This window comes from Diospyros lotus, chromosome 4 (assembly GCF_014633365.1).
Source record: "Diospyros lotus cultivar Yz01 chromosome 4, ASM1463336v1, whole genome shotgun sequence".
In the NCBI taxonomy this organism is placed as follows: domain Eukaryota; kingdom Viridiplantae; phylum Streptophyta; class Magnoliopsida; order Ericales; family Ebenaceae; genus Diospyros; species Diospyros lotus.
This window is the reverse complement of record NC_068341.1, coordinates 7,943,758-7,971,057: the sequence shown is the minus strand read 5'-3', so window position 1 is coordinate 7,971,057 and position 27,300 is coordinate 7,943,758. Positions and strand designations below refer to the sequence as shown.

Here is a 27,300-nt window from a genome sequence, read left to right as displayed (position 1 = left end):
CTTCTTATTCTCCTTACTATTACTAACTTAGAAATCACTTAACATGTTAATTTAAATTTGTTATATTAAATGTTAAACTATTTAATACGTAAGAGCTCAAAAGCATTTTCATTCACAATGCATGTGCAACATACATCCTATTAATTTGCCATTTTGGGGTTAATCTAAATGATCATCTGAACTGATTTCCAAACATAGTTAAATGATGACACATATAATTTATCCAAATAACCACATACTCAATGCATATACGCTTTAATCTCTTAATTTAAAGCTCCTTTAACCACGACCCTCAATTGGCTTGAAACAAGGTCAATTAATGCCTTAAACCTTTGGTCAATTTAAACTTCCTTTTATAGTCATATTTGGACATCCAAACCACTTAATCCAACCAATCAAAACCTTTCTTCTTGCCCAAGGCTCACTACTAGGCCAAATCTAACTGAGATTTGTCAATCCATGGCCCAAATCTTTACAAAATAAATGATCATCTGTCAATCGCAGTGTTCACCCTACAATTTAACCCTCTATTTCATTTTCTCTTCCATTTTAACACTTGTAGATTGGTCCTTTAGGTTCAAAGAATGTCACTTGGTCCCTTTTCAAGTTTTTTATTTTCAATTTCATCCCATATTCTTTCAAGATTTACACTAACACCTTATGATTTTTAGAAAATTGCATAAGCACCTCAAAACTTTTGATGAATTACATTAGTACCCCAATTTTGAAAATTACCAAAATACTCTTGGGACAGCAATTCAAATTAGAAGAACACCCTTAAGCCATTTAATTTCTTTCTATAAAAAATGTCATCTTATTTTCAAATCTTCTTAAAAATTTGATGATTACACAGTCATTGCTCTTAACACCAATCATTGATTTCACTATCACTATTTCGTTACTAGTCATTGGTCACCATCGCCCTTTCTTTCTACTATGCTCTGCATGCTCTGCAACCACCAATCTCTCTAGAACTCATGCTACCTTTCACTAGACAATACAAGATCAAGCAACACCACAACACACTAAAACCATGTTGCCATCAAGCTTTTCTTAGCCATGACTCTTTACTCTATACCCATCATCTAAACCCTTTTTCACTATTTCCCTACAATGTAACCAACCAATTCTTTATTGGTGATGGGAAACTTAAAAACCCAAGCAAAAAGTGGAGGCTTTCTCCCTTTTTAATTTTTGACAATCAAATAGGTTTATTATTCATAATTACACAAAAATGTTAAAATTATTTGATCTTGCCCCCTAAAGTTTCATAAAGAATTAATATATCTAGAAATAAAATACAAATTACTTGAGAAATTTCATAATTTAATATGTCCAAATTAAAATATTTTATGAGTTAATGTTCAATGAATGAATGATATATATAAGTGGATTGCATATATTGAGAAAGCTATATTCAAAAACATTTACAATTAGACAATTATGTAATGATTCTAAAATATTAAGACTCCTATAAGGCAATTGAGCAAGATTTCTAATTAATTTCTTTTAAGAATCTTTATATAATATGTTTTATTCAATGTTGCTAAGTTTGCTTAAAAATTTTGGTCTCATATTATGTAGTTCAACATCCTTATAATTAACAAAAAAAAAAAAAAATCTTATGATGAAATTGTTCAAAATTCTTGTAACATTCACAAAGCATATATGCCACTTCACCCGGCCCCTCCCTCACCAAGAAGATCTTTGCCCCCTCCGCCACTCAAGATCTTGATTTGGCCCATTGTAATGGGGTCTAAAGTGATAGATTCACCTTCCTAACAGTTTCTATAGCTCAAATCAAACATTTTTTATTGACAAATTAACCCTTATGATCATTCTTAAAGAGAAATATTATTATATGGTAATCACTCTATTTTTCTTTTTACTCTAGTGAAAAAAAAGTTAAAAAAATATTCAAGTTAAGTGAACCCTTTTTAGATCCATTCATGCATATCCAATAATCATTTGAATCAGGACATCCAATCAATTAATCTAGTGAACCTTGATTATTGTCAATATATATTTATATTTATATTTATATAAAGCAAAATTAAATTAGATATATACATGGCATGACACGGAGAGATGGATGAAACCCATCAATGAATTTAGGGAGAGGGTGAGGAGTGATTAGGAGCAGGCGGATGGGCAGGGCAGGGCAGGGCAGAAAAACTCGCAATCGTCACGATCATCATATGTAACAGTCAAACTTTCCCGGTTTCATGCAACACCAACATGTTTTCCCCGGCCAGCTGCTTGCATTTGCTCTCTTTGCAGAAATCCGGGTTTATTTTCTCCTCCTCATCCCACTTCATCTTCATCGTCCTCTTCACCATGCATGCTGCCTCCAATATTATCGCCATATATCGTCATCATGTTCATGTTCACGACCACCTGTTTTTGATATCGATGGATTAATTAATAATTAATATATAGATGAAACAGTGGTAAAGAAAGGGGTGAGTAGTGAAGGAACTGACATTGATGTTTGGGGAAGACGGCGAAGGCGAAGAAGAAGAAGAAGAAGAAAAGAGCCAGACGCCCCACTCTGAAAGTCTCCATGGGATTCGATTAAGAGCCAGAGAGTCTGTCTCTTTCTGCTCTGATGTACTCTTTGTTGGGATTAGCTGAATGGTTACATATATATATATATATAATATATGCAGTCCTTTCATTGGGCCTGTTTGTTGCAGTTTAAAAGTTACAACTTTTAACTTCTAGGTTCAAAAAAGTTGAGATGTAGTGTTTATTTTAACTTATAGAATTCTAACTTATAGTTTCTACTAGCTTTTAGAAGGGATAGAAGCTGGCTTTTTCAAAACTGGGATACCCAACTTTTGCAACTTTTGCTTAAATTATTATATTTTTATGATAATTTTGCCCTTATTTTTAACAAAGAATTACCTTATTGTCTACGCAATCATGGGTTTTTCTTCTCCACCGCCATCTTCATTTTCAGATCTCTTCCTCTCTCTCGCCATCTTCCCCTCTCTCTATACTTTAATTAATTTTTTTATAACACTTGAAACTTATACATATACACTAATTAATTTTTAAATTATCATTCTATAACTACTAAGGGTATTATGGACAATTATACAAAAATAAGTTATTTTACAGCTTATGGTATCAAACACCACAACTACTTAACTACAACTTCTAAGAAGTTGCAGCAAACAGGTTCACAACTTATTCTAAGTTTTAGAAGCTATAATCTAAAAAGCTAGAAGATATAATTTCTTTAATTAAGATGCAACAAACAGGGCTATTAACATTTTGGTGTTGTTGGGAGAGGATGATTCGAGTGTTAAATTATTTATGGTAATTGAACGGCCTATTTATTATTGATTCATTGATGACTTTGGTGATCCATGTTTTGATGCTTGAATTCATGAGCCTTTCTGCACAAATGGAAAGGTTATGATTCATTTTATTTACCAATAATATCCTTTCTAATCATAATTTTTGAATTTTTTATAAGGTTAAAATTATTTTTTTGGTTAAATATCATTAAAATATTATAAATAAAATAATATAAAACAAGCATTATTCTAGCCATTTAGCAAAGTCCAAAATTAAAATGAGATTTCTTTTGTATCGACTCATAAATTGGTTTCTCACTTAAGTTGTCGCACCCTATATGTATATATATATATATAATAAAAAAGAAAATTAATTGGATACAGGGAGGGAGATGAATGAATTATTAATCCCTTCCCTGTATTAATTAGAGGGAGAGGATTGAGGAGAAAGAGGAAGAGGAGGACAGTTGGCCTCGCATGTAGCTTCATCACCATAACAATCCTTACGGGTTGGTAGCCTGCAACACCAACATGGGCTAAACTCTTGCACTTGCTCTTCACGCAGAAATCCAGGTCTAATTTCTCCTCTCTCTCATCATCCCACTCGATCATCTTTGTCGTCTTCATGCTGCCTAATTCACCATGATAATATTCATGACCTGTTATATACATATATATATATATATATGCACACACACAGATGAAAAGAAAATTCATGAGGAAGACGAGACGGTGCAGTGATATATATATGTATATATCTATTAATTGAAGGAACTGACATTGATGTTTAGGGAAGATGGCAAAGGCAAAGAAGAAGAAGACAAGAGCCAGACGGCCCACGCTGAGAGTCTCCATGGATTGAGAGTCTCTTTCTTTCTGAGTACTGCTTGTTCGAATGGGAGTTGAATAGTTATATATATATATATATATGCGTGTGTGCGCGCGCCTGTGTAAATATGATTAATGCATGTTAGTAAATGCGCCTGTGTAAATATGATTAATGCATGTTAGCCTGTGTAAATATGATTAATGCATGTTAGTAAATGCGCCTGTGTAAATATGATTAATGCATGTTATTATTGATTCACTCTATATATATATATATATATACCTGCATGTGCTTGATGTTTGATGAACCTTTTTAACATTCCCTTGAATTGCATACATGGAAAGCCATTTAAGACTGCTAGCAGTTTAGGTTGCATGAAAACGAATATAAAATATGTTTTCAATACATGAAAATAGAAAAATAATATTTTTTTGAAAAAATAAGAAACGAAAATATGAAATAAAGTATAAATTAAAAAAATATAAGAGTTTTCTTTATAAATATTGTTGTCCTAGAAAAATACCCTGAGGAGAATGAATTGGGTTTTTAAAAATTAATTAATAATTTTTAATTCTTTTAAAAACTCTTAAATTTATAATTTTAATATGTAGTGATTGCACTATAATTAATAATAATAAAATCACACAATCACAAAAACATGAGAAATTTATAGAGGTTCAGCTCTAAAGAGCCTAATTTTCTCTCTCAAAACTTAGTTTGAGATTCACTAGGGAGAATCAATACTAATTTTTAATTGGAACTATAATCAACATATAATCTCTTGTCTAAGCAAGAACCGTTAGCATACTAATAGCAAATACAATCCCCTCACACAACAAGTGAGTAAAAATAAAAAACTTACAACAAGAGGCAATTACAAACAAGTCACCAACGGTTAAAAATTTCACAAGCCAGCACACTTCCAGCACTTCGAAGCTTCTCACTCTTGTTTGAATGCTCTATCAAGTTTGTTCTACCTTGAACCTCTATACTTACCCATATATATATATATATATATACATTTTCCAAACACACTATCCATTAAAGAAAATGTTAATATGAAATTTGAAATTCAAAAAATGTTTAGATTTTTTCAAACAATAAGAAAACATGTATCACCTTTAATTTAAAATAAATTTACTTTTTACATGAGAAATCAAGATTTAAAATTCAAATATAAGCTTTTGAAACATAAATGATTAAAACAATAAAACATGTCTAAAATCAATTCTCTTTTAATTCAAAATAAATTTACTTTTGCATGAATAAGAGAAAACATGTCTAAAAATAATTCTCTTTTAATTCAAAATTTGAAAATTCAAATATAAGCTTTTAAAACATAAATGATTGAAACAAGAAAATATGTCTAAAATCAATTCCCCTTTAATTCAAAATAAATTTACTTTTTACATGAATAAGAGAAAATATGTCTCAAAATAATTCTCTTTAATTTAAAATAAATTTATTTTATACATAAGCAAAGTAGTTAAAATCGGGATTTTAAGTAGGCTCGAAAAAGTGTCTATAAAATCGAATCGTAAAATCTTAAGATTTTAGAGATAATTAAAAATACCTTTCAAATTTTGTAAATATATGTTTATAATAACGTAATTTTGTAGAAATAAATTAATATCTTTTAATAACCTGATTATTCCTTATTATAATTCAAAAGATGATACTTTCAAAATATAGCTTAAAAACTAGCAAGTTGGTATAGGCAATTTAGAGGCAAAATATAGGTAATTTAAAGGTAAAATATAACTTAAATTCTTTAGAGGATTCTTTCAACGTCTTCTATTAGATTTAGGTTGCATTTTTTTCTTGATTTAATATTGATTAAATCAAGTAAAATCCCGATTTGGGGTTGGGTGGTCCATTAATTAATTACTTGTTTGTCTTGATTTACTTATGCAATCAATGTTAAATTAAGTAAAAATTATAATTTAAATCAAAGTAAATTGGAACTTATCCAATTAATGTTAGATGCTATGTGACATTGAAACTTATGCAATTAATGTTAAATCAAGTTTCAATTTAGAGGCAAAATATAACAATTCATTGCATAAGTTCCAATGTCAGATGTTATGTGACATTGAGATGTTGGAAGCATCCTCTAAATTACAATTTAAATCAATAAAGATATTTGAATCGTAAAATCGTTTGGGAATCTCTGAAGCGTAAAATCGTATATGTAAAATCGAGATTTTATAGGATTTTATCCTAAATTGGATTTTATATGGAATTTGAATCGTTTAGACGTCTTCGAATCGTAAAATCGTTTACGTAAAATCAAAATTTTAACAACAATGTACATAAGTAAGAAATGCATTTATCAAGATATAAAAATTTAAACATAAACTTTTGAGACATAAATGATTAAAATAAGAAAATATATCTAAAGATAATCCACCTTTAATTAAAAATAAATTTTCTCTTTGTACCCACTTTTAATTCAAAATAAATTTATATTTTGAATAAATAAAAAATATATTTATATAATAAAAATATTTTTATTATCATCAAAATCACAAGCTTAACAAATATAATTATATAATATATTATGTATATATATACATATATATACATACATACATCACATTCCTTTTCTTTTTCAATAATTTATACATACATATACATATATTAAATATTATATCATTTATCATATTTATATTCCTCTTTCCAAGAAACCATTTTCTAGCTTTCCTCTTCCTTTACAATCACCTACATGTTTTTCTTCTTTTCTAGCAAGTATTTGTCGCCACCTTCCTCTCAACGTCGCCACCTCACCTCTCGCCATCTACCTTCTTGTTGCCTTGCCTCTCGCCACCGTTGCATACCCCTCTCTCTATTGTCGTCGCCTTGCTTGTCACTACATACCCTTTCCTCTGTTGCTATATCTTTCGATTCTGCCACATCTAGTCACTAAAAATACACTTCTGACCATTTTATGTAGTTTGTGAAACAACTCGAGAATATTTTGCAAATTACAGAAACGACCAGAATTTCGTTTCCATCAGTTACGATTTATTCACATAAGCAATTGTTTGTTTTTAAGTTAGCATTTGTTAAAATGAATAAGATAATATTGTATCAATATAAAATTGAATTCTTTTCGAACCAATATATAAAATGGTCAAAATAAGGTTAGAAAGTATTTTAAGATTTTTATCAAACCGTTTGTTAATTTTTTTTAGAATATATTGAGAACACATGCGTCATTTTTTCTTATCTGTAAGGACTAAGATAGAATGTATTTAATATTATTTACAATTATAAATATGTAATAATTAATCTAGTTTGAATTGATTTTCAATCCTAGACCAATAAAATACCCAATTAGGTGAGTTTCAAATTTTGGACTGGAATTTATTTTTAAAAAAATTAAATAGACAGTAAAAATATAGATTTTCAAAGGTTAGAGGCCAATTAATTAATGGTTGTAAATAAATAAGTTGCATCCATATTATTTTCCTATTGCTTATTACACTATCAATTAATTTTGTGGCTGCTATTGTCACGCCAGCAATCTGCAGGCTTGTGTGATGATGAAGGCATGGACAAGCTAGGGTGAGCAAGTAAAAAATAAAATTGCTTAAATCAATCAATCAAATCAAATTGATCTAAATTGTCAAATTATAAGATCGCAAAAGAGTTAGTTAGTTGTGATTTGACAATTATAAAGGTTAAGAAATCATTATTAATAAAATAATATATATATATTATAAATTTCTTCTAATATTTGGGGCCTTATGCGACCTCATAAATGGCTTTAGGTTGGGCCGGCGCTGTTGCAACTCCAGAATCGTCTCCCCTCTTTGCACTTGGTCTTCTTCACGCAGAAATCCAGATTTAATTAGCTTCTCCTCTCCCTCATCATGCAGCATGATCATCCCACTTCATCGTCTTTGTCTTCTTCATGCTGCCTAACTCGCCATTATATTCATGACCTCTTATACACACAAATGATCGATTGAAGAGCACATCATCAGTACTAGTGTGGAATAAGGGGAGAAATCATGAGGAAGACGAGACGTACGGTGCAGTGATATGTATGTATATATCTATTGAAGGAAACTGACATTGATGTTTAGGGAAGATGGCCAAGGCAATGAAGAAGAAGAAGACAAGAGCCAGACGGCCCACGCTGAGTGTCTCCATGGATTTTGATTGAGATTCGCTTGTTGGAATGGGAGCCGAATGGTTATATATATATATAACCATATATGGGCATCAAAGTCGTAACTCAATAAACACAAAAACGTGTCAAATAGAAAAATTCTGATGCCATGTGGCAGCAGTCCATGATATGAAAATTATATTTATCTTTATTCTAAAAATAACACTGAACTAATTAGAAATATTGATCAAAATTTATTTAAGAAAGTAATTGCTAATAAAAAAATATAGGAAAGATAACTTCCATGAAAAGATATAATATCTACATTTATGATAAAAAGATATACAAAAATAAATTTCCAATAAGAGATATCATATCTACATTTATCTTTATTAAGAAAATAAATTTAAGTTAGAAATGAATATTATATATATATATACATTGCAGGATTTGATGCTTAGGGACAAATTAAATATTTTGTCACAATAAAAGTGATGATATTGTGACAAAATTCGATTTTGTCACAATGTATACTTTTTTGAGACAAACTTGTTATGACTAATGTGATGATAAATTAACTTAAGCTGAGACAATATTCTAGAACTACATTTTTAGGGTTGGAGGTGGCCATAAAATCTAGTTATTTTGATCTCGATAAAATCGAACTTTGATACCATGCATGAACAAAGTTCCCCATGTGGTCTTGTTTTTATGGGATTGTTATCTATTTAGTTTATGTCCTGTAAATGATCTAGTTATTGCTCTTTTCAGTTTGGGGTGTTCCTTATGACTTTTGTATACATTTCTTTATTCCTTTATTTTTATTTTCATTTGGTTTGGTTAGAGTGATTGGTGATCTGTTCTCTCTGATTTTTTTTTGTGGTCGGTATTTCGGCGTTGTTTTTTTTTTTTAATATTATTCTTACTTAAAAAAAATAAAATTTTGAATAAATTCACCTCATTCACTTAATTGATCTCACTGATATATATATATATATATGTACAATAACATTGCCTAATCTAGGATATTAAAGAATATACAAAATATATTTTTTAATTTAGGAGAATCTAATATTTACAGGATTACTTTCTTAATATAGAAAATTGGTTGAGAAATTTAGAAAGATTTTGTATGCTGTAATTTCATTACAATAGGAAAGGAATAAATGCTAAGATATTATGTCATCCAGATTCTCCAACAAATTACAAACCATCATACTCCCAACAACGTACACCAAAAACATTAAAGGACTTGGCATGGATATATATGTATACATATATCCCTTGGGCTCTCAACAGGTCTTTCAGAAACTAATTAAGACTCCATGGAGACTCTCAGCGTGGGTCGTCTGGTTCTTCTCCTCTTCTTCGTCACCTTCGTCCTCTTCCCTAAACACCCATGTTAGCTCCTTCAATATATATATATATATATATATATCGTCTTGCTCATGGTTTCTCCCTGTAATTATTGCACAGTACTATACTGATGTGTTCTACTTCTGTATATATAAAACAGGTGGTAGCCATGATGATGGCGGCAGCATGAAGAAGACAAAGATGATGAAGTGGGATCATCATGAGGGAGGGGAGAAAATACATCTGGAGTTCTGCGTGAAGGACAAGTGCACAGAGGGTCCATGCTGGTGTTGCAGGATACTAGGCCGCACGGATTGTTATGGTGATCTAGTTGATTGCGAGGCCCACTGTCCTACTTTTCCTCCTGCAGATCCCTCTGCTCTAATTAATTAATTACTTCAGGGATTGATTAATAATCCGTTCATCTCCCTCCCTCCCTGTCCCTCATATCGCTTTCATTTTCTTTTTTATATTTGTATGCAACTGCATGCATTATTACATTGAATAAATGTCGTTATTTAAAGAGTTTCTCTCTCGTAATTTAAGGGCAACTGTAATAAATAAATATATATATATATAATGTGATGCACGGTTTTATATTCTAACCATTTGTCAAAAAATTGGAAGTTATATATAAAAATAATTTTATTTTAATAAAGTATATTACCAAAATAAGATGTAACTGATAATATTATCAAATTAACATATGTATTTTAATGCGTTCCCCACATAAGCAAGATTGTACGTGACAATAATAATAATTACAAAATAGTTGGTGTCACGAACAATTTTATATAATAATAGATATGCAATTGTCTCATGAGTAATTCTAACTCAAAATTTAGTTAGAATCTTTTAAGGTAACATTGGTTAAAACAAGTAAAATAAGGTTATATCAAAATAATTTTTCTTTAATATCAAAATAATTCATATGTAAGATCTAAAATAACTTATCCAAAGGGAGACAAGATAAATTTATCTGAAAAGTTTAAAATAAGAAGTCACATAATTTATTTTAAGATAAATTTAACAAATATAAATACTTTTCATATTTTAATTTTTTTCGATCTATATCTTGATTAACAAACAATAACTAAGTATCAAATCAAATATTTGAATGAATATAAATTGGGTGAGCCTTGTTTATTTATAAGCATTGACCCATTAATAAGGGATTGTATATGTAATTTTAGAATATATATTTTCTAGTTATTTTACCCTAATTTTTAACAAAATTCTTAATTTTCATTTCTTATAAAAATTTAAAAAAACAAGTTCAAATGTTACAAAAAGAACTAATTTTCAATCTAAGAAACTAGAGAGAGAGAGGGGTTTTTTATGTAACTTGTGTTAGAAAAATGATGATGGAGATGGAGATAAATTGAAAAATTAATTGTAACAAAATCACATATTTCAAATCTATGAGTGTATAGGTGGACCATGCATCCGATGATTGAGATTTGGTTACATTCAAGATTATTAAAATCGTAAAAGGGTTTTCGACATGTAAAATTGTAAAATCGAGTGTAATTCAACTTTAAAATCATAAAATTGTAAGAATTTTCAATGCAAAAAATCATAAAATTATACTCGTAAAATCGGAAGTTTAACAAACATGGTCACATTATTTAAAATTTTATGATTTCATAATAGGTGGCGCAAAGGTTGCTTTTTTAATTGAATTTAATTTAATATATATTGCAGCCGCATATGCATAATATAATAGAAAGGAAGTTGGATCAGGGATGAATTAAGGAGAAGAGAGAAGAGGTCGTGCAGGAGAGGAGGAGGAGGAGGAGGAGGAGAGCAGTTTAGCTCGCAAGTAGGTCTGTCATAATAACAAACCTTCTGGATTAATGGGCTTAAGCAGCACCAACATGGGTTCACCCTCTCTGCATTTCTCCTTCTTGAAGAAATCCAGGTATATTTTCTCCCCTTCTGATCCCTTATTCGTCTTCACCCAGTACTTGTTCTCGTCCTGCTGCTGCTGCTCCATCTTTGTCCTCTTCATGCTGCCCCCACTATGATCATCATCATCACCTATTTTATATTCACACACACAGAAGAACGCATCAGTACTATATATATAGTACTGTAAAGAGAGAAATGAGGAAGATGAGAGACAGTACAGTGATTGAAGGAACTAACAGTGATGGCTAGGGAATTTACATGGCGAAGGCGACGAGTAAGAGGAGGACTGCAACACGTACGGCCCACGCGGAGCCTGAGCGTCTCCATGGATTTGGATTGAGAGAGAGCCTTTCTGAATACGATTTGTTGGAATGGAAGCTGAATGGTATTGTCCTTAAATTAATGTTTTGTGATGTTATGGTTGGGAGGATGATAGTGCGAAATTATTTATTGTAATTCATTTATTGTAGTGTTTCTGTTGGTTGTTGTGTAATTAGTCTTGAAACTGGTAACTGATCAAAATATTAGCCATATTGTTAATTGGTTGATGAATATGATCAGGTAATATTTATGTGATGCTTGAGTTGGAACTGCATGGTGAACCTTTTAATATTTTTTTTCATGTAAAATTATTACCTTAAAAAAATACAAGTTAGCCATGGGCTTTACAAGTAGAGGGTTTTGCATTGGGGCTGCTTATCCAAACATCCAACTCCAAAAATACTTTGATCATATGATATTATTAAATCTCAGTCATTGAGTGGATGGTCCGTCCATATACTCAGATTTGAAAGATGTGAGTTTTTACAATTTTTCAAATTATCTCCATCTCTATCGATCATTTTCTAACACAAGTTAGTTACACAAAGGACCCCTTTCTCTCTAATTTTATAGATTGAAAATTAGTTCTTTCTGTAACATTTGAACTTGTTTTTTAAAATTTTATAAAAAATGAAAATTAAGAATTTTATTAAAAGTTAGAGTAAAATAACTAGAAAACGTTTTCTAAAATTACATATACAATTAATCCCTTATTAAAGGGTCAATGCTTATAAATAAACAAGGCCCACCCAATTTATATTCATTCAAAAATTTGATTTGATACTTAAAAAATAATCCAATTAAGTGTCTCACCAGATGATTGCATATCTATATATTATATATATAAAATTGCTCGTGACACCAATTATTTTGTGATTATTATTGTCACCTGAGCAATCTTGGTTGTGTGGGGAAAGCATTAAAATAAATACGTTAATTTGATAATATTATGAGTTATATCTTATTTTTGTAATATTTTATTAAAATAAAATTATTTATATATATTTATATTTTATTACACTTGCCCTTAAATTACAAAAGAGATAAACTCTTTAAATAACGATATTTGTTCAATGTAATAATGCAGTTGCATACAAATATAAAAAGGAAAATGAATGAGATAAAGAGGGACAGGGAGGGAGATGAATGGATTATTAATCCCCGAAGTAATTAATTAGAGGGTGTGGATTGAGGAGGATGATAAGGAGGACAGTGGGCCTCGCAATCAGCCTGATCACCATAACAATCCCTGCGGCCTGGTACCTTGCAACACCAGCATGGACCCTCTTTGCACTTGTCCTTCACGCAGAAATCCAGATTTATTTTCTCCTCTCCCTCATGATGATCCCACTTCATCATCTTTGTCTTCTTCATGCTGCCTCCATCTCCGCCCCCGCCATCATCACGACTACCGCCTGTTTTATATATATACGTATACGTATACAGAATTAGAACACATCAGTATAGTACTGTGCAATAAAGGGAGAAACCATGAGCAAGACGAGATATGTGTGTATATATATATATATATATTGAAGGAGCTAACATGGATGTTTAGGGAAGAGGACGAAGGCGACGAAGAAGAGGAGAAGAACCAGACGACCCAAGCTGAGAGTCTCCATGGAATCTTAATTAGTTTCTAAAAGACCTGCTGAGAGCCCAAGGGATATATATACATATATATCCATGCAAGTCCTTTAATGTTTCTGGTGTCGTTGGGAGAATGATGGTTTGTAATTTGTTGGAGTATCTGGATGACATAATATCTTAGCATTTATTTCTTTGCTATTGTAATGAAATTACAGCATACAAAATCTTTCTAAATTTCTCAATACATATTTTAGATTAGGAAAGTAATCCTATATATATTACTGGACCTTCCAGATCCAATCTTGGCCTTCTCTCTCGACTCGTCTTTGGGCCCAATCTCGGCTTAATCTTGGCCCCCTCTCTCGACCTGTCTTTGGGCCCAATCTGGGCCCTCTCTCTCGGCCTATCTCTTGATCCTGCACCAGCCTACCGCAAACATTATTGTAACCTTCTTTGGGTATCCGCGCGGCCACCTTAGATCCCATCACATTCATGAGGGTCCTGTCGCCACCATGCTACTACTTGGGAACCTTCACTGGTGTCGGATAGTCACTCTCATCACCTGCAAACTCACGATGCATGCATGTAAAAGGACATCTCCTCCTTCTATATCAACCAACTCTTTTCAGAGCCAATGTATGTTCTGCTCTCTGACCTACTGATACACTGCCCATTTTCTTACTCTTACTCACTCAAGCGTCGAAGTGCTTGCAAGTGCCAGCCGTCTCTAGACAGACCTGTCACCAGAGCCCATGCCCTGCCGTTGCGACTCCGCCTCCTATCACCTCTTTTTTGGTCAGAAAGGAACAATTACATTCTCCTAAATTAAAAAATATACTTTGTATATTCTTCAACATATATCCTAGATTAGGATATGTTATTATATATATATATATATATTAGCGTGATCAATTAAATCAGTGAGATGAATTTATTTCGTACTTTATTTTATTCATGGTATCAAAACACGGTTTTACCGAGTTTAGAATAATTACATTCTATGGCCGCTTCCAATCCTAAAAAAGCAATCCTAGAATCCTCTATGAATATTGTGACAAAGTTAGTTTGTAATTACATGCAAGTCCTTCAATGTTTTTGGTGTTGTTGGGAGTATGATGGTTTGTAATTTGTTGTAATCCAACCGCCATTTATTATATTTTTTTGTCTTGTTTAATTAATTTTGAAATTCTAAAACTGATGTATTGAAAATACTACAATATTATCACCAAGGTGATAGACCTGGTGATGCATGTGTTTAAGAAAAGGATCCCAAGCTCCATCTTTACTTTTAATTGGCTTCTAATAGAGAATGTTACTAAAGAAATCCCTGATAAGAGTTTCACACCCAATAAGTGGGCTTTGGTTGGCTCCCTTGTGGATTGTAGGCATACAACCACAGATTTATAAACTCATGAATGGCCACTTTGTCTTTTGTGGCTTAGTTGGTCTTTGACTATATCAACCATGAGATTTAACAGATTCAAAAACTAGCAATACTAATATGGGAATCCCTAAACCCAAAAAATGTATGAATGACCTGACAGATTATACTTACAAGAGGGGTATGTGAGTAAGAGCATTCCTGGCAAATCTAAAGTAGGGGCGATTTGTTGGAATGGAAGCTGAATGGTATTGTCCTTAAATTAATGTTTTGTGATGTTATGGTTGGGAGGATGATAGTGCGAAATTATTTATTGTAATTCATTTATTGTAGTGTTTCTGTTGGTTGTTGTGTAATTAGTCTTGAAACTGGTAACTGATCAAAATATTAGCCATATTGTTAATTGGTTGATGAATATGGTCAGGTAATATATATGTGATGCTTGAGTTGGAACTGGATGGTGAACCTTTTAATAGTTTTTCATGTAAAATTATCTTGAAAAAATACAAGTTAGCCATGGGCTTTACAAGTAGAGGGCTTTGCATTGGGGCTGCTTATCCAAACATCCAACTCCAAAAATACTTTAGTATATATATTGGGTGTAACATCAAGATTTGATCATATGATGATATTATTAAATCTCAGTCATTGAGTGGATGGTCCATCCATATACTCAGATATTTGAAAGATGTGATTTTTTACAATTTTTCAAATTATCTCCATCTCTATCATTTTCTAACACAAGTTACACAAAAGACCCTTTCTCTGTAATTTTTTAGATTGAAAATTAGTTCTTTCGGTAACATTTGAACTTGTTTTTTAAATTTTTATAAAAAATGAAAATTAAGAATTTTATTAAAAATTAGAGTAAAATAACTAGAAAACATTTTCTAAAATTACATATACATACAATCCCTTATTAAATGGTCAATGCTTCTAAATAAACAAGGCCCACCCAATTTATATTCATTCAAAAATTTGATTTTATACTTGAAAAATAGTCTAATTGTCTCACGAGAAAATTGCATATCTATTAATATATAGAATTGCTCATGACACCAACTATGTTGTCCCTATTATTATCATGTGAGCAATCTTGCTTGTGTGGGGAAGGCATTAAAATGCATACGTTAATTTGATAATATTATTTTATATCTTATTTATTAAAATAAAATTATTTATATAGACATTTATATTTATTACACTTTCCCTTAAATTACAAAAGAGATAAACTCTTTAAATAACGATATTTATTCAATGTAATAATGCAGTTGCATACAAATATAAAAAGGAAAATGAATGAGATAAAGAGGGACAGGGAGGGAGATGAATGGATTATTATTAATCCCTGAAGTAATTAATTAGAGGGTGTGGATTGAGGAGGATGATAAGGAGGACAGCGGGCCTCGCAATCAGCCTGATCACCATAACAATCCCTGAGGCCTGGTATCTTGCAACACCAGCATGGACCCTCTTTGCACTTGTCCTTCACGCATAAATCCAGATTTATTTTCTCCTCTCCCTCATGATTATCCCACTTCATCATCTTTGTCTTCTTCATGCTGCCTCCATCGCCGCCGCCGCCATCATCATGACTACCGCCTGTTTTATATATACAGAATTAGAACACATCAGTATAGTACTGTGCAATAATTACAGGGAGAAACCATGAGCAAGACGAGATATATATATATATATATATATATTGAAGGAGCTAACATGGATGTTTAGGGAAGAGGACGAAGGCGACGAAGAAGAGGAGAAGAACCAGACGACCCACGCTGAGAGTCTCCATGGAGTCTTAGTTTCTGAAAGACCTGTTGAGAGCCCAAGGGATATATATACATATATATCCATGCAAGTCCTTTAATGTTTTTGGTGTCGTTGGGAGAATGATGGTTTGTAATTTGTTGGAGAATTTGGATGACATAATATCTTAGCATTTATTTCTTTGCTATTGTAATGAATTACAGCATACAAAATCTTTCTAAATTTCTCAATCCATATTTTAGATTAGGAAAGTAATCATGTATATATTACTGGACCATCCGGATCCAATCTTGGCCTTCTCTCTCGACCGTCTCTGGGCCCAATTTCGATCTAATCTTGGCCCCCTTTCTCGACCTGTCTCTGGCCCCAATCTAGGCCCTCCCTCTCGGCCCATCTCTTGATCATGCACCAGCCTACAGCAAACATTATTGTAACCCCCATTGGGTATCTGCGCAGCCACCTTAGATCCCATCTACATTCATGAGGGTTCTGTTGCCACCATGCCACTATCTGAGAATCTTCACCGGTGCTAGATAGTCACTCTCATCACTTGCAGACTCACGATGCATGCATGTAAGAGGACATCTCCTCCTTCTATATCAACCAGCTCTTTTTAGAGCCAATGTATGTTCTGCCCTCTGACCTACTAATACATTGTCTATTTTCTTACTCTTACTCACTCGAACGTCGAAGTGCTTGCAGGTGCCAGCCATCTTCGGACGGACCCGTCACTAGAGCTCACGCCCTGCCGTTGCGACCTCGCCTCCTATCACCCTTTTTTTGGTTAGGAATGAACAATTACATTCTCCTAAATTAAAAAATATACTTTATATATTCTTCAACATCCTAGATTATGCTATGTTATTCTATATATATATATATATATATATTAGCGTGATCAATTAAATCAGTGAGGTGAATTTATTCCAAACCCTATTTTGTTCATAGTATCAAAGCACGATTTTACCGAGTTTAGAATAATTAGATTCTATGGCCGCTTCCAATCCTGAAAAAGCAATCTAGAATCCTCTATGAATATTGTGACAAAGTTAGTTTGTAATTACATGCAAGTCCTTTAATGTTTTTGGTGTTGTTGGGAGTATGATGGTTTGTAATTTGTTGTAATCCAACTGCCATTTATTATATCTTTTTTGTCTTGTTTAATTAATTTTGAAATTCTAAAACTGGTGTATTGAAAATAGTACAATATTATCACCAAGGTGATAGACCTGGTGATGCATGTGTTTAAGAAAAGGATCCCAAGCTCCATCTTCTTTAATTGGCTTCTAATAGAGAATGTTACTAAAGAAATCCCTGATAAGAGTTTCACACCCAATAAGTGGGCTTTGGTTGGCTCCCTTGTGGATTGTAGGCATACAACCACAGATTTATAAACTCATGAATGGCCCACTTTGTCTTTTCTGACTTAGTTGGTCTTTGACTATATCAACCATGAGATTTAACAGATTTAAAAACTTGCAAAACTAATATGGGAATCCCTAAACCCAAAAAATGTATGAATGACCTGACAAATTATACTTACAAGAGAGGTATGTGAGTAAGAGCATTCCTGGCAAATCTAAAGTAGGGGCGATTTGAGTGTCTCCTGTCCTAAAGAGCTTTCCTTTCTACTCGAAATGGATCGTTATAGATTTATGGAAAATCATGGTAACATACTTGATATTTGAATTCATGAATGATCCTTTCCACGTTGACTTAATTCCAATACATGGACAGCTATATATTGAAAGGTTTTAGAATTTATTATTGATTTGCACATCACCAATCAAGTTCCTACATGCCCCTTCTTGTGGCACAGGAAGAATTCTGATTCTCAACTCCAGAGACTCCGAAATAGGGGTCCAATTCCCAACCCCATCCCCAATAAAGATGACATATACAACTAAAATCATTCATTAATTCTATAATGCATGGTAGATGGTCCATACAGCTAAAAAATTGTCAGTTCTTTCATTTGGGTAATTGATACAATTCAATTTACATGAACTAACACCTTCAGGATTATAAATCCGGGCGGTATCATCTATGCTTGATTCAAACAGTCATCAGCCATTATCTACTCAATATCTTTGACAGCATCCTGTATCACAAAAACAAAAGATGAAAGTTTGGGATTGTTTCTTTACGCACAATAATCAATTTCAGGTATCTAAATATGGAGAATATGGGGGCTAAGACAATACCTTAGCCAGCTTTGTAACATACGCCGCAGCTAGAGCTGTTGCCAGTAGTCCTAGACCGAGTGTAACTAGCTGACTGTTTCCCCCGGACAGACCCAGATCAGTATCTTCTTGCTGTAATTCCCGTTTTGAAAACAATAAAGACATAGCTTGATGGAGTAACAGAACTTGATAGTAAAATGAAAAGCTGGAGAAGTAAGCAGAGAACTAGGGAGCAAAATTTCAAAAAGTAAGTCATCCAAACAAACGCAATTATAAACACTAGCGGATTAAACTCCAGCTCGGTCCAGTCACAATTATCTTTCTTACTGTCATTTTTCTCTTTTTCATTGGCATGGATTAGTAACTTGCATCCCATTATCACTCATTATATTTATTTAATTGCCTTAGCAGGCCTTAGATAATTAGGGAAGTAACATAATACTGTTAGCATTCTATGACCAACCCTTTAACTAAAGACTTCATCATGTTACAACATTAAAAATGTTCAGCTGCTATGCAAGGCTTTTTTATCCCATGACTACGAGGTCCGCCTGGGAACAAGCAGCATGCATTTGAATGTTAGAAAGTTTGGAAATGCGGTCCGCCTCTAGGGACCACTTGTGAGAAAATATTAATAATTCCATAAACCATTTGAACATGAATTTGACATGATCGATAGCACAGGTAAGTATGTGATATTTATTTATAAAATAGCCTCTGTTTCTTGAAATTGCTGGCTTAAGACTTGCTCAACTATCTATAGTACTATATCCATAGCCTGTGTTGCAGCTGTGAAGCTTATTTATGGCCACTAACCCACAAGATCCAACAAGGACACAGTATATGCCAAGTCATTAATGAACCTAGGTCCTAGTATTCCCATATCTTGACTTAGCCCTTAGGTGAAGAAACACAAGGTAGAAACTAGATTCTTGTCGAATCTTGAGAAGGTTGACTACTACTTATCCAAGTTTTGGATTGAATATACACCAAGTGTTGCTGGTCCGTCCATCAAATAGTTTCATGCCTATGCCACATGGCTCTTAAGTTGCGTGGATGCACATGCAGCATGAGTTGAAGGGCAAACATTTTTCACATTAACTCTGGCAAACATAAAGCTGATATTATCAGAGGAAATGAATGATGATGAAAAAATTTCTGGCCCATGCTTCACCTAGTACTTCAAGAAAGAAGCCCTGTATCTCATGGATACTTGGAATGCAAGATGTGAGACTTCTGTGGGTTACTATTTATTTATGATTCCGTAGACACATTCACTAATTCATATGAACTTTTAAATTAGTTGAAGGACAGTGAACCATTAAAATTTGTCAAAGAAGATAAGAGTGATGACACGAGTTTCACATAGTTGAATGCCCAATTGATTGGGATTCAAGACTTTGTTGAGCTGAGTTGTATTATCTATATCCTGTTAAATCTGTTTCAACTGCTTTTACATTGCTTTTACATTGTTACACTGAAATGCTTGCTAAACAGATTCAGTTTCAGTACACAACAACAACAACATATCCAGCCTTTATCCCACTCCAGTTTCTGGTAAAAATGCCTTGGACAATATCCATGATAATTCTTTAGAAAAATTTAGATTTCCACAAAGTTGTTAAATTGGAGATGCTATTTATTGACTGCCACCAGAGTTTCACATTCTAAGCCCCTTATTATTGAATAGATCATTTTACCAAGTATTTCAAGTACCATGGATGGAATTACAATTTTTACTTTTATTATAAACAATATACAAATCAAGCTAATGACTGCTTTGGAATGAATCCTTCTAATTCTATAGAATTTGAACTGGGAAAATGATTTGTTGATTAACTGCTTTGGAAGGAAATTCTTCAAAGAATTTGTCAACAACGGGATAGATTCTTAGATTTTTTTTCTTTTTAATGCTCTATGGTAAAATGGAATTTCAGAAGGTTTCCCCTAAAGAAGAAGACCACAAGTGTGGCTTAGACAGCACTCAGATTATTCAAATGGAAGCATAAGATTTTGACTAAGGAAAAAAAAAAATAATAAGATTTTGCAACTCAAGGAAAAAGGAAATACTAAACTCACAATTATTGCTCGCCCAAATGCGCCAGCACTAACATAGGCCCATGTTCCTGGAAGCATCCCCAACCAACTGCATAACAAACCTTGGTTAAATTTTTCTATTGAACACAAACTACACTGTTCTGTGTGAATACACTTGGCAGTTCCCAAACACATGCAGTTGTATCTATATGAATCCAAGCACTTCATATCAACAATTCAGCCAGTGGCAAATTTCTGGAATTTGATATTGTGGCTAATTTTAAGATGTCATTTTGCAAATAGCACTTTACTCATTGAATTGTTTTACTTGTTAGAGATAACAGTTGATATGGCCTATATCACACACAGTATCCCATACTTCAGAAGAACATAACAGAAGGTCTGGATTTTGGGCTCATTTCACATGCTAAACACCACAAAAATTAAATGGAAAATTTGAAAGCCATTCTTATGAGATGAAGCATTAGTAATATACTTATTGCATAGCGGTAACGCCAGACAAAAAGAGGACAGAGATGTGAACAACTTTAGTTTTTGAAGGCAATTTAAACAGCCAGCAGAATAAACATCATGATTCATGACAGTAATAACTTTTTTACATACAATAGTTGATAATTTCATTGAGCATTAGAAAGAACAATCTTGATGAAAAGTAGCACCATAAATGGCTCTACTATCAATTTAGCTGTCATACAGAGGCAATGAGGCATATGCCTCGGCCCTTTTAGAAGTTCTATTAGTTTATTGTTCAAGAGATATATACCGAAAAGCCTCCTGGAACTTATCACCTTTCTATTTGTTTTCATTATCTACACCAGAATTGTGTCAGCAAGGAAACAAAACACCAACAGAAGAAACTAAATTTAGGTCCTTACCCAATAAAAGTGCGGTAATTAAAGATTTCTGTCAGGAATGCCATTATTAGCAGAAATGACAGTCTACATCTTCAAATAAAGTATTAAGTGTATTGTTTCAGGGGTAAAAGCAGCACCCTAAAATAGTTCAGACATCAGTAATAAAAAAGATGCCAATCAGTAACTGAAAAGATTATAATTATCGAACTGCAATACAACCGGTAACATCAAGAAAAGTGGACACCAGTAATATCATGCAAATAATAAATAGCAAACACAAACCTTCCAAGCACATAAGGAACAAACTTCACAGATGTGAGTCCATATAAATAATTCCCAAGAGAAAAAGGAAGCAAAGGGCTCAAACGGAGAAGTGTAACAACTCTAAAACCATTTTCTCCAATCGCCTTATCAATTGCAAGAAATTTCTTGTTTCCTTCCACCAACTTAAGAATGCGATCACGGGCAAAATATCTGGCAATTAGAAAAGCAACACTTGCAGCCACCTGAAAGAGCAAGAAGTTGCAAGTTCAAGTACCCAATTGCTTTAACTTCGTTCTTCTTAATCAGCAATAGTTCAACTTACTGTTCCACTGATGGAGACAATGATAGTTCCAGTAATAGAACCAAAGAGGAGACCAGCCGACATGGTCAATGGAATAGCTGGTATGGCAAGGATCTATGACAACATAGCGATCAAACTATCAGTAAATTTGCATAAAATAACTCAATATCTTGACTCTTTACTCTACATGAATAATTATAGGAACCCTACAAATGTCAGATGTTGCTCAAAGATAAATACTAGGTTAAAGCAACTATTCACAGAATCTGAGTTAATGTTTGCATTCTATGGATTTCTGAGCATTTAGAAGTTCAACTGCTCTTACCTTGTGTGGTAAGAAATTCAAACGTAGTATTTGCAAAGTTTAACATAAAGAACCTCAAGTACAGGATATTTGATATCAGAGATAGGTTAATAAGTTTCTATAAATACAATATATATTAAAGGGAGGGCAGGGCCTTACTTCTAACCCAGCATAAACTGCTACAAATAAAGCATATCCAGCTGGCCCATAACCTGTTTGTTAACAGATCATCAATAGCAGAAGAGATACATGCTTCATGAAGAAACAGAAGTTGAAACAAGTTTCAAGTTCACCTCAAAAATCTTATTAAACCAATGCTTCAAATCAGAAAAGATTAACACAATAAATCTGGTTAGACCATAGTCCTTTGCAAAAGGGAGACATATGAATCATAAGAATTGTATATTTCTAGAGCAAGAATTGTATGAGGATGTAGAGTCATTGTGCAATGTTTAATTCGCCAGAAAAAAATTTTACTCCAAAGTTTAGAAGCAGATGGTTATTTGTTGACTTCATTGATAACCTTTTTGCTCTTATCAGAGTGCTTTTCTCTTCATACACATTGCCATAAAGATGGGCATTGTCTCTCTTTTTTCTATTACAGATAAATAGCATCATAAAAAATAAAAAATCCTTTGCACAACAGGCTTCCTTTCTCTGTTTGGTATCTTGCCATAGCATCATAGAAAAATAACTGCTTTGCACAACAGACTTCCTTTCCCTGTTTGCCATCTTACCCAAAGGAAAGGATAGATTAAAGATTTTAGCTCCTGTATATATTAAGCAAAGTTAGGAAAGGTAGAACTTCCCAACTGAACATTATATAACATCCTCTGTCATGATCGCCACCATAAGTTTATTTTAGTATCGCACTGTCCCAATAGCACATTTAAGATCTCAGAAATGCCCCTTCACTAGACTGAATTCCTATCCTATCTCTAAAGGCAGAAAGCTGGGAATGGAACAAGGTCAAAGGGCCAGAATATTCAGACAGAACTCCAAACCAGTCTCTAAGCAACTAATTTCCAGTCCATTCATAGTTACCATGACTAGGGGTATTAAACATGAAAACTAAGGGGGGGGAAAAAAAAGGCAATACTCAAGAGGTACTTGGAATCTGAAGGACACTTAAAAATAGATAAAGGACAAAAGGTGGTGCAAGCCTATGCATATTTAAGTAGAAATCATATATATATATATATATATCCACCATAAGTAAAATACAATGCCACACTTTTTTCTCTTACAGCAAAGCAACTATGCACCCTCACTTAACCAGATTATTACCAAACACATCCGTACTGATGTAGCTGCCTGATTTCACCCTGATTGCCTGCAGCCTTATCCAATTGCATTTTCTCTTGTCTGCCAAAAAATTTGACCATGCAAGGTAATGGATGTTCCAACACCAAAGGGTTCAATTCTCAACTTCTTTTTCTTTTTCTTTTTTTTCCCCTTTTTGCGGGTGTGTGAACTCAACCATAAGGACAGCTATATTTCCACAGGTGGACATAAGCAATACATGGTGCTACACTCAGTGGAAAGAACTCAATATGCATTATTGTTGGTGATAAACAGCTTATCTAAGTTTTGGGAATAAATAGGGTTTCAAAATGTTAAGCTACCTCATAAGAAAAAAAGAGTGCCAATTGGCACCACATCTTGCCGGCTATAGCTTTTCTGCTCAAATTTGGCAAAAATCTGAGATGATAATGTGCCTTCTACTAAGCCATACTTCCAGGCCTAACAGTCTTGAGGACTGATGTAATCCTTTTCTTTAAACATTAGTTCATACCTAGGTTTCAAGCCAAAATTTTACTGTTCCCAAATCCAATCTTAAAAGTAATTTTTTTTGAAAACAGATCCCACACTTAAAAAATGCCCCTTCAAGTGCCTGTAAAGTTGTTTGTCCTATGGCTATGCGTGTATCAGGCCACCAAGAGACTTATCTACTCCCTATTTATGAAGTGGTTAATTTCACTATGATGACCACATAACTAGACTAAAGAGCTAGAACTCATGTAGCCAATCCCACGTATTGGAACAAAGGTTTGGTATATTGCTGTTGTATGATTACATAACTAGAATTGCAGGAAACTACACATGGCCACCAAGACCATCCTCAAAGCTGCTCTCAGTATATGCTACGAACATGGTAGCATATACTCCAATGCACATTTCAATTTGCACAAATCCAGAACGACCAAGTTTAACAACAATCTAAACCAATCTTCGATCCCATGATAATATCAGAAAACCAGAGGTGGATCATGGCCCTCCCAGCGGAAAAAGAACCAACAAGATATTTCAGCACATTCCTAAAAATATATGAAATTTTCCACTTTAAACAGCACCCTATTAAAAAAGTCTCACATTTTTTTCCTGGAAGGCACCTGAGATTCCACCACGAACGAATGCATAGAAAATGACACCTAATTGCCAAGAATGCGCAAACGGGTACGAAATTACCTTCAATGAAACCCGAAAACTGGTTCAAGAAGGCGTTGATCTGGTCCTTAAAGATGTACCCAACAGTACCAAACCCTCCAACCACACCCACAAGAAACAGCCCCGCCAAAAGGGTACCTTTAAGAGCAGTCTCCCCTTCCAGGCCTCCATCGCCGCCGCTCTCCTCGCCATCATCGTTCTTGGGGCCAAGATTCAAGAGCCTCCTGAAACTCTGCGGCGCCGCTGTGGGGGCTTTCGTGAGGGTCTGCTGCTTCTTGGTCTCTTTGAGGGACGAACAGGGCTTGAGGAAGTGGAAGCGCCTCGGTCTGAAACCGAAGAGGAATGAAAAAGAAGAAGAAGAAGACGAGGAGCAGGTGGAGAGAGAGGAGTGGAAGCTGGGTCTGAGAGCTTGGAGGGGCAGAGGCGACGAGAGGCGCGGCGGCTGCGGCGGCCTCACCGGGGCGCGCATTCTATTGGAGGCAGCAGGGCAGGGCAGGGGATAGCGGCGGTAGGATAAGGGGGTGGTTTTCCCTTCTGTTTAAATTTTTGTGTTGTAGGAGGGTGCCATGTATGGAGCAGAACAGCCATTGGTTTGTGGGGCATTGGATTTTTTGGAGAGCGATTGATTGGGGTTGCTGATACAACCATAATGAACTACCATCTCACTCGCCTCGCGTGCGTTTGTGAATGTGGAGTGTCATACTAGTCAAGCCTACAGGATTCCATCATTTCTTTTATCCTGTTGAGATCGCTCGGCATGATCCCTTTCTTTCATGGCAGTGCTTGACTGCTTGGTGACGGGATGTCCATTGGTATACATATTTTTTTTTAATTTATTCAAACCAAACTATTACTAATTAATAATTCGAATGAAGTTAAATTGTCACCCTTGTACCCCTTGTTTACAACTGGCCCCCAAAACTCCCGTATGCTCACTTTTAAGAACTTCTATAGCTTCCACTATTTACATCTTGAGACCTCTACAACTGAAAATTGCAAAAGGAAAAAGTCCACAAAATTACAGAAACAAAGAAGTCCCTGTCTGATAATTCTCTAGCTTGTAGTCATGTGCTTCTCCCTTTCTCTAATCCAATAGTCTTGGTGGTGTCCTTCTCTCCCTTCTCCCTCTCTTTTGAGCAATTGGTAAGCATTCATCTCTAATACTTGCTTTTATTCCTCCCACTCAAATTCAAACGTGTCATCAAGTTTGAGATAAAGGATAAAAAGAGACAAATTGCTGGTAATTCTCCTAGGTGGCCTCATTTAAAATGAGAGTCCTTACGTTTATAGTAACACATGTTTTCTCTTCATATCCTAGCATGAAACTATTCTAGTGTTAAGGACAATTAAGGATTGACTAAAAGTTTGTTTCCATAATGTTCTTTAGGTAAAGGATTAACTTGCTCATTAGGGGGTGGGACATAAAAGGGCTTCAGTAATGACACATGAAAAACAAGGTGTATTTTTAACCTTGTAGACCACTGCTCCAATCATCTTTTCCATTTGGTAAGGGCCATAATACTTGGGGTTTAATTTGTAATTCCCCCTGTAAGCTAAGGAATATTGTCTATATGGTTGGAGTTTTTGTCAGTGTTGTGTGCTCTGATGTTAGATTTAGATGACATCTAACGAGTTTGATTTAATGTATTAATTATGTTTTTTGTATAAATCTATAAAAATCAAGGTTATATTCACTCATATCTTCTCCAATCAATTATATGAATGAGTTCGTGGATTTTCTGTGTAAGAATTTTATTCTCAAGTTGTTGATATTGTGTGACAAAATTCTCTAGTAATAGAATATCTTAAATTATTCCTAGTCCTTAGATTTTTTAGATAAAGACTTTGATTAATCGAATATAAATTAACACAAAAGTTACTATCTCATTCAGTATAAGGATACTAATGGGAGAATAGTGTGTCAAACACCATATGACATGAGATGTCACTAGTAAACCTATGGATAGTTATTGGTAAACGATCAATCGAATGTGACGCTGATGACTGACAACATGGTATGGTGGATAATAGTCATGTTATTAGGTTGTGATGGTTTGTTGATCATTAGACTTGAACCGGCACGATTGTTTTGTGTATTGGTATGCGGGATTTGCTAATGAGCCGAACCATCCAATTGTGAAATAGAAACATTCATCTATGTGGTTTCGTATTACTGATATATGGAGACAAGTATTAGGAATATGATACATCGCCCTCGTCGACATTTGATGGAGTGAACGTCCTATGTGATCTATTATTAATGTGACAAAACAATCCCTAGTCAAGGCAGATTAAAAATCAGGAAATA

At 33.8% G+C, this 27,300-nt stretch overlaps 2 protein-coding genes across 3 annotated transcripts; one reads left to right on the top strand and one right to left on the bottom strand.

Annotated features, from left to right (window-relative positions):
• The first annotated feature begins 9,554 nt into the window (after window positions 1–9,554).
• On the top strand, window positions 9,555–10,106 carry LOC127798945 (uncharacterized). The gene is made up of 2 exons (XM_052332601.1): window positions 9,555–9,652; window positions 9,768–10,106. Exons 1-2 carry the CDS (start codon window positions 9,577–9,579, stop codon window positions 9,998–10,000), a joined length of 309 nt encoding a protein of 102 aa, XP_052188561.1. The 5' UTR covers window positions 9,555–9,576; the 3' UTR covers window positions 10,001–10,106.
• An 8,372-nt stretch (window positions 10,107–18,478) lies between these two features.
• On the bottom strand, window positions 18,479–25,571 carry LOC127800588 (uncharacterized). 2 transcript variants are annotated; one of them, XM_052335291.1, is made up of 7 exons: window positions 25,014–25,566; window positions 22,704–22,756; window positions 22,262–22,354; window positions 21,958–22,181; window positions 20,843–20,909; window positions 18,785–18,895; window positions 18,479–18,681 (listed from the first exon to the last, which is right to left on the bottom strand). In XM_052335291.1, exons 1-7 carry the CDS (start codon window positions 25,459–25,461, stop codon window positions 18,658–18,660), a joined length of 1,020 nt encoding a protein of 339 aa, XP_052191251.1. In that variant the 5' UTR covers window positions 25,462–25,566; the 3' UTR covers window positions 18,479–18,657. The 2 variants fall into 2 exon arrangements, 1 of the variants encoding a protein (XP_052191251.1); XR_008022832.1 differs by lacking the exon at window positions 18,479–18,681 and adding an exon at window positions 21,697–21,813 and having other exon boundaries at window positions 18,844–18,895; window positions 25,014–25,571.
• Between the last annotated feature and the right edge of the window lie 1,729 nt (window positions 25,572–27,300).

What these genes read in the sequence shown, in the direction of transcription:
- LOC127798945 (XM_052332601.1), top strand. Translation starts at nt 9,577, where the DNA reads ATGGAGACTCTCAGCGTGGGTCGTCTGGTTCTTCTCCTCTTCTTCGTC. An exon ending in CCTCTTCCCTAAACACCCAT is followed by an intron (nt 9,653 to 9,767) that starts GTTAGCTCCTTC and finishes TATATAAAACAG; the next exon opens with GTGGTAGCCATGATGATGGC.
- LOC127800588 (XM_052335291.1), bottom strand. Translation starts at nt 25,461, where the DNA reads ATGCGCGCCCCGGTGAGGCCGCCGCAGCCGCCGCGCCTCTCGTCGCCT. An exon ending in GTTTTCGGGTTTCATTGAAG is followed by an intron (nt 22,757 to 25,013) that starts GTAATTTCGTAC and finishes GTTAACAAACAG; the next exon opens with GTTATGGGCCAGCTGGATAT. An exon ending in ATGTTACAAAGCTGGCTAAG is followed by an intron (nt 18,682 to 18,784) that starts GTATTGTCTTAG and finishes TTTGTGATACAG; the next exon opens with GATGCTGTCAAAGATATTGA.